This window comes from Formica exsecta, unplaced genomic scaffold, assembly GCF_003651465.1.
Source record: "Formica exsecta isolate Colony F162 unplaced genomic scaffold, ASM365146v1 scaffold44, whole genome shotgun sequence".
Lineage (NCBI taxonomy): Eukaryota > Metazoa > Arthropoda > Insecta > Hymenoptera > Formicidae > Formica > Formica exsecta.
In genome coordinates, this window is record NW_021851634.1 from 305,349 (window position 1) to 318,439 (window position 13,091).

Genomic DNA, 13,091 nt, shown 5'->3' on the forward strand with positions numbered 1-13,091 from the left:
CAGGAATGCGAAAACAGATGGAGAGAATATGCAAAAAAATAATTACTTATTTCGCTTTTCAGAAATATTTGATTTTTAATGTCAAAACAACACTTTTTCCAAATAATTTTGCCGAAAAATCATTAAAATCTTGCAAATAATGTCTTTAAAATTTAAAAAATTTATTTTGCAATTACTTTAATAGCTTAAACTACCGAAGGAGAAATAATGAAGAAAGAAAAATTAATAAAACAACAAAGAGAACGATGGTATCGATTGATTTGGACACGCAAATGAATACTTTAGTTAGACACATTTTTCAACAGAATGTGTTGATTGTCAAACAAATTTCTCATAAATAAATTCTTTCTTTACCAATAAAAGAAAAATTGCGGAATTAATAACGAACGTATAGAAGTGATATTATTGTACTTGCGAAATAAATTTAACAAACAACACTTAATCTTGCTAAAAATATAAAACACGATCGAGACGAAGGTCGCAACATACTCTGCGCAAACTAAGGATATGTATAATTTGTGCCCTGCTCGCGGAATGAAACGTAATATTGTTTAATCCCTGATGCATTTAAAAATGCTTTTAGCGATTTTTACGAGTATTAGGATATTATTCACTGATGACATAGTATAGTGTATCTTATGTTACGTAACTGCATTTTTTCCACCCCTATTAATCTGGCACCCCCATCACGAAAAATCGGGTTCGGCTATAGTGCATAATTAAGTGCTAATTTGTTGCTAATTTATTGCTCTAAGTGCGAATTTATTGCTTCTACTCATTATCAGGAAAATGATATTAAAGATGGAGGTACTGACTTGCCATTAAGCTAGCATCCCCACTTCCGAAAAACATAGCAAGTCGCAAATCAAAAAAACAAATACACTAGAATTTATTGCTAATTAATTGCTCGAAGATACTGCAAATAGATTTTGAAAATATTAAATTTTTAATTATGCACTAATATGACATATTATGAACATGTAAAATAAAATCATCAAAAATAAGTAGCTAACAATATTAATTTGTTATAATATTGTATTCTGCATTATTGCTTGCAGTTTAATTAGAAAAATCGATCCGAAAGAATGGCGGTGCTAGCTTATCTATAAAAATAAACTATATCAACGCAATTAATTGCTGTTATGATTTTGGTTTTAAAATGTTTTTAGCTAATTTAGCTAATTTATTGCTCTCAGGATATATAATATCGAACTTATTGCTCAACGCAACATCGTTGATCGATTAAGGCTATGAAAAACACATTAAAATATAGCATGACATTTTTTATATATTTAAATTATACATTATATTTCTTCGCAAAAAATATTTTTTAATGTTGTTTGTTGCATTAATTAATAACATATAATAAGCAAATAATAATAATGTATCAAATAAATAACTTACCGAAAATGGCTTTTAAAGTCACTGTCAGTATATTGCAAAACTACATTTTCGATATAATTATTGCAATGTAATTTAGGTACACGTTCGAAATAATTTTTTATTGAATTTATTATTTCTGCCGAATCGGATTCATCGCTTGATTCCTCTCTCTCATCAGATTTTTCAAGTATTATATTTAAATATGTTCCAACCAAAAATTTTTGTCGCTCATTTCTCTCCATATTTGTAGGTTAATTTGTAAATTATCTCAATTACTAGTATTCATCGCCAGCACTGAAAGTAGCGTTCCTTTTTGAACATTGTATTCATACAATGCATCACGCTCACAAAAATGAAACGCTGTTGATGGCATGCTTTATCACGTAACGATTGCAACGCTGGCAGTGAATTTTGGAACACAGCCTATGTTCTACTCTATTATTGATCCCAATAAATAATAATCACGAATTATATAGCTTAGTTAGAGGTATCCCGACCAAATTACAGATTATTTGAGAAGAGATAATAAATGTTAAAAAAATACTTAACGCTTTAACGTGGTTAAAGCGTAATAATGCTTCATACTCCCATTTTATATTGCCAAATGATCACAGTGAATTATGTTTGACAAAATTAAAAACTTCAGAATTCCAAACGGAAAAGACAGAAAATAATACAGAAGCAACATTGGATAACGAACTTGAGTCATTAAATAATCTGGTAGAAGGGACGAAAAATGATGTAGAAATTGCATTAGAGGATCAATAGAAAGCAATGTTAACTCATGTTACTGATGAAGATAATACAATAGCTATTACGAGCAATATACTATATCTTTTATATGAAAAAAAAGCAAATAAAACTGCGATAACCTTATCAAATGTTAAAAATTCAGGATTTGCTTTTGGATAATTATGAAAAATATTTGGATTTGATGCGATATACACCCTTTCCAGATATATACCCTTTTGGTATTAATGGACAACATGAAACTCGGCAAGTCAAACTTTATGATCATGAATTTGTTAAATGTCGTTTGACATCTAAACATCCACAATACAGATTAAATCAACAGTACTTATTTTATTTATTGAACGATGCAAACATTCGTCAGTTAAATTGTGGAATAATTGAGGATAATTATTATAATAATTATAAGTATCCTTAATATCGCTTAATTCCTGAAATAAATGATGGGGTATGTTCTATTAAGTCATCTCTTTCTATAATAAACACGATAACTGAGACTCTTACAAGATATGATTATACTCCAGACGCAGCTTTTATGATTTATCAATTCCATATACTTAATTATTTAAATCGAAAATATATAATCTCGCTGAAAGATAACGAATTAGATTGAATCCAGTTTTTATTCCACCGTCAGATTTGGACGAAATAATTGTCCACTTATTATTCTCATTTTGTAAGAGAAAATGATGATAAAATATCTGTCTGGTTGAGAATTTTCTTAACAGCAAAAAGTGAGTCCTGAACTCTCTTTAAAAGAATTATAAATATCAATCAATTTAAATCTAGGCTTGGAGAACCTAATTTAAGACGGTTTATAGAAAATATTTTTCCTTAAATGTTCTGTGAAATGTGATTTATCATTAAATAACTTTCCTTATATAGAGATATTTTATTATTTATTCTGTAGAGGTAATATTAAGAATATTTTATTAAACAAGGAAATAAACTCGACATTAGAATTATCAGTTAACAGTTTAGAGTCATCGAAGAATTTATCAGAAAGTTTAATAACAGATGACAAAACTGATACTTCTGAGATTTCTATTTCGAAACAAGAGTTTGATTCAATAATCGAAAACCGTTTACAAAAAAGAGCCGAGCGTAATCTAAATAAGAAAATAAGTTACAGAAGAAATTTAAGATTCAGATCAGATCTTTATCAAGAATTTTTTGCAAAGTGATTTTGGAAAACAAGACGATTGCAATCCTGTGCAATAATATATTAATCATTACATACCGCAAAACATAGATCGACGATATCTTAATGGTGAAATATATTTGGAAATACCTTTAATTTTCTTCTTAATGATGAATGATTAATGATAAATCTTAATAATTGTTACTTTTAATGTAATGTAATGTTACAGATGATTTCGTAATAATTGTTGGAATTTGCGTGATATGCATACAGTCCTGGGCCTAGGTGCCTCTCTGTCCGCCTCGTCCGGCTTGTGCACAGTACAAGGTGCAAGTTAGGCGAAAACGAGAGAGTCGCAATCGCGAGTCAAGTATGGCCCCGAGCGCTCCACGGCTTCTTACAAATTCATACTAAAACTAAAGTATATAATAAATGTTATATAGTGTTCAATACCACAAACAGTGTCGATTATTATATACTTAACAAGTCAGTCATTTTCGAACAGAATTAAGTGATGCAGAAATTAAACCTTCTGCCACTGTGTCGGTTCGCGTGTATATTCAAATAATGCGTAAGAGCACATCAAATCCGTTCAATAATAGATATTGTCACTTCCAAAAAATATATTATAGAAGAAATACCTAAATATCTAATAAATAAAGAAAACGAAAAAAGGCAATTATGCAGAATTATAAGATATGTGGGCACCGTAGGCAAAGTATTGGACACTATACAGCAATGTGCCACCAGTGACCCAATGGAAATTGGGAAGAATTTTGAGAACATACAAATTTGGAGCCGATGATACGTCGTTTCAAATATTATTTTAAATATTATGAACGTTTTTAGATAAAGCGTGTAAAGCCAATCCGATTTTCAGTATATCGCAAGTTCAAATGAACAAATAATTTAATTGAAAGATATCATCGTACAATAAATCATAAGTTTGGAAATAATCATGATCCCTGTATGTTTATTAGTAAGTTTTATATATTTCCGGTTAACAAATAATAGTTTATAAAAGATGAGATACATTTTATTTTCCATATAAACTATATATATCTTTTTGTTTTAATTTTTTCGATGTACAGAAAAATTAGAAGAATTGCAAGCAACTACACGCAGAGATTTGGCTATATTAAAAACAGGGAAACTCCTGATACGTTTACGATACAATTGGATAATAAAAAATCATGCTCTTGCAAATGCATGGAACAGATTAGACGATGATCTGTCTATTGAAGATTTTTTAACATTAATAAGCGCGCTATTGTCTAAAAATATGTAAATATGTAAATACATTATAGGAAAATTATAATTCAACATGTTGTCTAAAGTTTTAATTATATAAAAATTAATTATATTTATAATTAATATATAATTATAAAACAAACTATATTATAATAAATTATAATAAATTAGTTTTAATTATATGTATAATTAAAAAAATATAAATAAATAAAAAAAAATTTATACATAAATATAATGTGTTTAGTTTAAATGTTAACACACAATTATTCCTGTAACTAATAGAAATATAAAAAATTTTAAAAAGTTATTTTATTTAAACAGACTTATGAGTAAAATATAAATTTTTTAAACTTATTTTGCGAGCAAAAAATTCGGGACCTGGATATCTTGAGAGCAAATATTTCAGGGATATTCTGATGCTATAATAATGCGAGCAACTAATTTCTTTAATGCGATTTACTCTTGAGCGTCGCATTTTGTTCTTGGTATCTTCTTAAAAGCTGGAGCAAAAAAAAGTTTTTAAAAGTAAAAAGTAGCAAAAAAATAGCAAATTTTAGTATTATTAATTTTTTGCTTTGACTTATGTATATGCTATTTTTTACAATGGCGTAGTAACTTAATCTTAAGCTATCTAGCTCTTCGTAATTTTTTAATAGTTGGAGCAAAAAAATTATTTTTAAAAGCAAAAATAGCAAAAAATTAGCAAATTAATTCCATATATAATTTATTATGTTCTGATAATTTGGCTTAGATAGATTAATATACCTGACTCGGGTTCCATATGGTACTGATTTAAACGTTCCTCCCATATTTCTTGAAAGTAAATTTAATCAAATTTTCAACAAAATTAATAACAGACATTAATTTGTACAAAAAATAGGGAAAACTGAGGCTAGTTGTTACAAGGAGCAAGTTACAATAAGTTTTCAATGGCCTCCGTTAGGCGCAACACTTCTCTATCCATCGAACATATGACTTGTTGCACAGAGAACTCTATTGTAATTTGGCGTCTATAGTGGCATGAATTGTTATTGCGAGCATTTTTGTCATTTTCTGTTCAAAAGGTAATTCTTTCTTGTTGTTTTTCACATGTAATTTTGACTTAAAGGACTAAAGGTATATTGCTGTTATCTCATATATTTATCTTATCCACTATTAACTTCCATTTCATGTATTTATCAATCTCTTTAATTGGCTTACAAACGGAATTAGGTTAAAAATAATAATGACGTTCGGGGTTAGTTGTTACAAAACGGACGGGGCACGTTATTACACTGTAACAACTGATCCCACACATTTGAAATTTCAAATTTGTCTTTTCTTTCCAGGATGACGTAAACATATGAAAAAAAAACGAAAAACAATAAAGAATCTCCCGCTTGACTTTTGCAATTGAATTCAGTAGTAAAAACTCCAGCATATTGAGATCATCGTGAGAAATGATATTAAATCAGGCAACCAAAGTCTCGTCAATAAGACCCTCCACATATAACGAAATGATTTCGAGTCAAAATTTTGGACTTTCCAACTTGCTCGAATATTCTGGAAGGGATAACTTATAACAAGCCAAACGATCAACAAATCTCCGAAAATTTTCAGGTATCCGAAACTGTTAGGAATTTTGCACCTGATTATTTAGTAACAGAAAATATATTAACTGTGTAAATAAAATCCATAATTTTAAATCTGAAGAATTAAATATCTATGCATTTGATTATTTGCTATGCTAAACCTTTAAGTCTATTGTATAATAAGAGTTATAAGATAGTAAAAGAGGTTCAATTGCAAGGATAAAATTTATTCTTACTTTAAATCTAAAAATGTTTGAAATGTGTTTTCGCTAATTTAGCATTAAAGTAGGTCCTTTTTAAGTAAGAGCTAAGATAGCACAGTAGATTCAAATCAAACCTCTATTGAAGTTTCATCTCCTATACGTATATGTTTCGATTCATAAAATTATATTAATAAAGTATATATATAAATCATATTAATAAAATATATATAAATTATATTAACAAAATTTTCTCAATCTTGTTATCTATATTAAACCGTTAGACTTTTCAAAATTTTCTTTTATTTCTCTATAGATTTCATAGCAATAATGGGCTCCAGAAGCGACTCCAGAATTAACAATAATCCAAATCTGCAAATACCCCAGCAATCTAAAAGCGTGCAAATGTATAATATTTATGAGGCAACCTCTTTTGCGAGTAATAAAAAAAACTTTATAAACAAAAATAAAAAAATATTTAGTTATTAAAAATTATTTATTTGTAATTAATTACCGTCTTTAAGTTTCAGATTTATTTCTCCATATATATTAACTAAATTATTAATAATTTTTATTATTATAAAAAATATATGTAATAAATATACCAAAAAATATAAATATTTGTATTAGAATTAATATCTTTTTTGTGTCTTATATCTTATATAACCGTATTATTTCATGATTGTTAAATTAAACTAAATTATTTTACAGTGTTAAATGAATAAAATTACATTTTACATGATTTAATCTATCTTTCCTTTTTTACTTATTAATTTATTATTTTATTAATATAATTTTATGAACAAAATATATATACATATAGAAGATGAAACGTCTTCCTAGCTAGCCTCCCGCGTTACGCACAAATTCAATAAAAAAATTATATGATTTATGCACTAATTATGCACTCACCAAATTCATCAAAAAAAATTTTGCGCTTTTTTAGTTTAGCAAAAACATTTTTTTTTGTGGAGTCTGAGTAAACAACAAGTTATATGAGAATTTCTTTGCTTCCCTTTGCTTCAAGAGGAAAGTCCCTTAAGGATTGCAACGCAAAAATCAAAATTATCTTGATATAATAGCGCATAATTAGCGCATAAATCCTGCATATTTGTTTTTCGAAATTATTTGTTATTAATGGGTGGGGTGGAGGGGCTTGCTGACTGTCCACTCAGCCCCCACAATAAAATTTTTTTTTGCTAAAAAGGCGCGAAAATTTTTTTTATGCATTTGGTAAGCGCATAATTATATAATTTTTTTATTAAATTTGCGCTATGTGGGGGGGGGGGGCTAGCTAGGCAGATGTGAAGATGAAGCTTCAATAAAGATTTTATTAAAACCTACTGTGCTACCTTAGCTCCTACATAAAAAGGATTTACCTCAATCATCAAAATATCGAGAGCATTTTTAGCTTCAAAGTAGCATTAGCTTCAAAGTAGCATTAATTTATAGAATTAAAGATTTAAAGGAGGAGTAAACACACTTGTTTAAAAGATAATCCTCCTTTAAAAATTCCTGTATAAATATCTATCTCCAATCATCTAGCTAGAACTATTTCGCGGCTTATATTCAGGGATGCCACCTCTCCGGTTTTGATCTGGAATCTCCGAGCGAAGGAGAAAATCTATGAATCTCCGGCCGAAAGAGAAAATCTCCGGGCTGCTGGAATATTTAATTTTTTTTTAATGGTTTTTTTCTCTTGCTACGAAAGTTGAGGGTTAAGAGTTGCAAATATAATAGCGGTAAATGTGGCAAAACAATAAGGCGTTTTTGGTTTTATAATTATTCCCATTGTGTTTTATTATTGTAAATTATCTCCTTTAAAATCGTAATTTAAATTTTCAATAAACAATATCTATTTCTTTATTTAAAGTAAAAAGAAGAAAATATCTTGTATTATTTTTACATTTGCCTAGTTATCGATAGCTCTTTTTTATACAAATTAATTATCTTTCTTATTAATGCACTTTTTTAATTTCAAAGAAGAATATTAATAAATATATTTATATGAGCATCTCCTATTCACTCTTTGAACTCTTCTAATTAATTATATATATTTTGATAGACAATATAAAATAATATTATTTCATATTTTTTTGTTATTCCAAGCAATAAATAATTATGATTAATACATTATATTCTTGTAATATTTTTATAGAATCTTTTCCAAATAACTTAATTTTAGAAATTGATTACTATATCGGAAAATTAATTATCATGTTAGGCAACATCTAAAAGATTTAAATTAAAGAAAAATATTTAATATTATATTTACTAAAATTAATTTTGTATAAGGCTGTGATTCAATTATTTATAAAAAAATGGAATTTTTTGTTTAATTTAAAAAATAATTTTAATTATGAAAATGTTTTGGATGTGTCAACTTGTTTTAATGTAATTATTAACGAAGATAAATTATATAATAAAATACACGTTGTAAAAAATCTATTACTTTCTATAAATAATGATAATGATATATTAGATGAAAAATGGAGAAAAATCTTTGCAAATGATGAAAATAATAATTTGAGCGAGTTACTGAAAATAATACAATATATATTAGGGATACTAATGAACAATAGTTATGTGGAAGAAATTTTTTCATTAATGAATAATGTATAAAGCGATGAACAAAACCGCTTGAAAGTGAAGTAAATAAGAGCCGAAATTTGCACAAAAATGGATTATAATATGAATTGCAAAGAATTTTATAAGTATATTACCAAGTCTGAAGAAATAGAATTACTAAAGAGCGTATTAAATAATAAGAAGTACAATTTTAAAGTAATGAAGCAAGTATAAAAGTATTTTGTATGCCGCAGTCCTAATGATATCGTGTTTTGAATTTTTGTTCTATAAACAGCGGGTTTATTAGTGCAATGTGAAATGTATAATATAGCGCTGAAAAAAGTTTAGATTATGAATAAGTACAGTAAGCACGAAGAAGGAGAAAGTGCAATATATAATAGATAGCAGAAATAAACGAAATTTGTTGTACTGCAGCATATCACTCTGCCTCTCCCCCCCCCCCTTCCTCACTCTTTCTCTTCTTTTTTTTGTTTTTTTATATTTTTAGTCGATCTCCGGACAAACGGAGATTCCGAGGTGGCAACCCTGCTTATATTCGTATGTTGAGATACATACGTAGGTTCGTCGAGTTCGTCCTACGCTCGATTGTGGCGACCCGAGATCCGCCCAAGATAGTTAAGAAAAACGAGAATTCACTGTGCATGCTATGTATTTCACAACAAATCATATGAAGAAGCAGTCTCACGATCGCTTCTTCGTGTCAATAGAGCTTCTTCGTTGCGGTGATGCGATCAAATTAACTTCATCTCTCTCTTCCGTAAAGAAAAATATAAAATCCTGCCTAAATAGGTACGCAAGTTCATCAGATTTAATTGATTCATGCAGATATAAGCGGAATGACCCAATCTACTGTAAAGTTCTTATTTCATTATTAGGAATAGAAAGCAGACCGATTATTCAAGAATTTTAAATATTTTCATGTGCGAAAAGGATTCTTGTCTTTAACAGATCGAATTTTTATCGCATGCTATGCGCAATTGACGCGGGATTTATGCGACGTGTTCCAATCTCAGCCTTACATTGCATCATTGACCTTCACACGTATGATTAAACTGTTAGATAAGAGAGAACGTGCGCCACACGTAGGATAAAGTAACTCATAAAGAGAAATATATATTCTTTTTGTATATATTTCAAAGGAGAATCTATGTGAAAAAATGTTTCAGAAACGTATCCTGCAACATTAAGAAAATTTCATACATTGTTTTCTATTTAACCCTACTTGTGCAATATACACGAATATAAATGATAGATTTGAGATTAAAAAGAAAAAGGGCGAAACCAAATCACGAAAAAGATACAAATGTCAATATGAGACATTTGAGACAAATATTAAACATGAAATAGTCGTCTATTTTTCCAAGAGTTGATGCTAATAAATTTGATATTATAAATGTTCACAAAATTGCAGTGCATTATCTATAAAGATATCCGAAAAAAGATCTTGCACAGAACTGCATAAATATACAATTAATTTTCATTTTTCTTTTTACGAGATAAATGACAATGGTCAAACTTAAACCAACAGCATCGATGATACAATTCCATCAATAAAATTTTCAAAATCTTTTTCATATTGCACTCCATATTGCTGTACTGATTAACGATCAATTAATTATCGAGAGAAGCGCGTTTATGCGAAACATCTGAACGAAGAGGCGTGGTGACATTGGTCACATCGAGTTGATTGACATATGTATATGTTGCTCGAGACGGCCGCTTTCTCGGGGAAAGGAAGCTCTCCTCGAGGGGATTCGTACCATCTTGTTGGGAAATAGTGTCCCTCCAGAACGAGCGCGGTTTGCCTTTCCCTTCTACGAGAAAGAGGAATTCCTGTCTCGAAACGAGCTAACGCTATCCGCCGACGACTATAATGTCGAAGATGTCGAAGACGTTCGGACGACTTCGGAGTGTTCGGAGTGACAGCAAGAGACTTACCGCCTGCGGCAGAAACGTGCGCGCGAAAACGAGGTTGTCCTTGAGTCGCCACGAGGAGTCGTTGTCGCCTTGGTAACGATGACGATGACGTTGACGGCGCTCGTTCCGAGCACTCTGCCACGGAAAAAGCCATCACCGCACTGTGGCCATGTGCCACAGACCGAGATTCAAGATACTGAGCTGCGGCAGGTCCATGATCCGACCTAGGCCGCTAGTGGTAATCTTGGTGCAGCCGTATAGATCGATGTACTTGAGGTTCTTCATGCTCTCGGCGATGATGTATAGGCCTCGATCGGTGAGCCGGCTGCACTGGCCGATGTTGAGGGTCTCGAGGTCGTGCAAGGTCTTGGCGATCTTGCAGATACCCTCGTCGCTGATCTGGCAGGCGGACAGCGATAAAGTTTTGAGGTTGAATAGACCTTGAGAGATGTGCACGAGGGCCTGATCGCCGATCTTGTCGCAGAAGGACACGTCGAGCGAGGTGATGCGACTACTGCCCTCGGCCAGATACGCCATACCGATATCGGAAATATTGTCGCACGAGCGCAAGTTGAGCTCGCGCAGACTCTGCATTCTAGCCAAATGCTTGACGCCGGAGTCGGTTATACATACGCAAAAGGACAGGTTGATGGACTTGAGAGTGGTGAGACCGATAGATACATGCCTGAGTGCTTCGTCGCTCAACCGTTGGCAGTCCTGCAAACTCAGATGCTCTAGGGCGAGGTTGCCATCCGCGGTCTCCTGATTCAGACCGGCCAAATGAGCGATACCCAAATCGGAAACATGCCAGCAGCTTCGCAAATCCAACCGCTTGAGCTTTTTGAGACCCCAAGCGATCAGCAACAGGCCAGTGTTGGTGATGTTGCAGCACCCGCCCAGTTCGAGGTGCTCGAGATTCTTTAAATATTGAGCTATCCTGCTGATCGAAGTGTCCGACACTTGCTTACAGAGCGATAGATTGAGCTCGGTGAGATACGGGTATTCCTGGCTGAAGGCGTTCGTGAGACCAGCATCGGTGATATTGTAGCAACCGGACAGGTTAAGCGCTTCGAGATTCGGCACACCCTTGAGCACGTCGCTGATGCCGCGTCGCGATGACAGTACCTGCACCCTCTTAACACCACGTCGCACTAAGCTGGCGAATAACGCCGGCGCTTGTTTCTTCAGATGCAGTCGCGCCTCGACTCCTCGCCAGACCGAGCGATAATAAGCGGCATCGCGCCATGCGGTGCACACTTGCGCGGCGCGTCCCTTGTCGCATACGTCCAGGTAGCTGAAGATGAGCGCGAGGATCTCCGGATAGAGGCAGGACACGTGGGTGCTCGCGACGGGCTGGCCGTGGGTCGCCAATTTGCCGCGCTGGTGCACCTGATGCGGGTGTAGCTGATGGCGCGACGAGATGCCGCCGCCCTGGCCGATCGTGTAGGCGGGCAGATCGCGTAGGCCGCCGCAGCCGGCGTTGCCGTCAGTGCCGTAATGCCTGGCCGCGCCGCCCGAGTTGTGCTGAAGGATCGCCTGGCTCTGCGGCGTCGATATCGCCAGGTGCGGCTGATGCAGGTGATAGAAATGGCCCGGACGATGTAGCAGCGTCGTGCCGCCGCTCGGCGTCAACGGCACCGGAAGTTCCGTCATCAACAGCTGACTTTCCTCCATATCGCCGTCGTCGTCGTCGTCGTCGTCGCCGTCGTCGTCGTCGCCGCCACCACTGCCGTCCCCGCCGCCGCCACCGCCGTCGTCGTCGTCCTCGTCTTCCCCGTCGTCGTGTTGACCGTCTTGCGACCCCGTCGCCGCTGCCGCCGCTGGCACCCGCCGAAGTCTCACGCGCGGCGACTCCGCCGCCGCGGCGATCGTCGACGACGAACGAGCGATCGTCGAGCGCTCGTCGTGTCCTTGCCCGTCGCGATGATTATTCTCCTCTATCTTGAAATCTTACTTCGTCTTTTTCGTACCCGTTCCCACTTCTCTTTTCGCGCTCCACTTTCTCCCGCCCGATCTCTAATCTCTAATCTTTGTCGCTTTTAGGTTAGATTAGGTTAGGTTAGGTTAGGTTATGTGCGCCGAACTCGTAGGCGGAGTCGCATAACAAAAAAGCGACTTTTCCTTTATCTCGCGTACGACTCTACGCGGCACAATTTCTCTAGGCACACGTATTTATCCGACACGATGAATGTCACGCGCGCGCGATAATCTCTCCTTTTCTCTCTCTTTCTCGCTATTGATCGCGGCTATCGATCGTCGCGACAGTCGCCGCGATATCACCGCGTCGAC

General features: G+C 34.0%; 1 protein-coding gene across 5 annotated transcripts in view; it reads right to left on the reverse strand.

Annotated features, from left to right (window-relative positions):
- LOC115240533 (F-box/LRR-repeat protein 14) overlaps positions 1 to 12,481 on the reverse strand; it is a 90,930-nt gene extending 78,449 nt beyond the window's left edge. For 4 of the 5 annotated variants that reach the window (XM_029815744.1, XM_029815742.1, XM_029815743.1 and 1 more), the window contains exon 1: positions 10,824 to 12,481. In XM_029815744.1, the coding sequence (XP_029671604.1) occupies positions 10,956 to 12,476 (1,521 nt within the window). In that variant the 5' untranslated portion in view covers positions 12,477 to 12,481 and the 3' untranslated portion in view covers positions 10,824 to 10,955. Of the gene's footprint in view, positions 1 to 9,372; positions 10,700 to 10,823 lie in introns of those variants that run through there. The other variant, XM_029815745.1, reaches the window with a different exon arrangement.
- Positions 12,482 to 13,091: the final 610 nt, after the last annotated feature.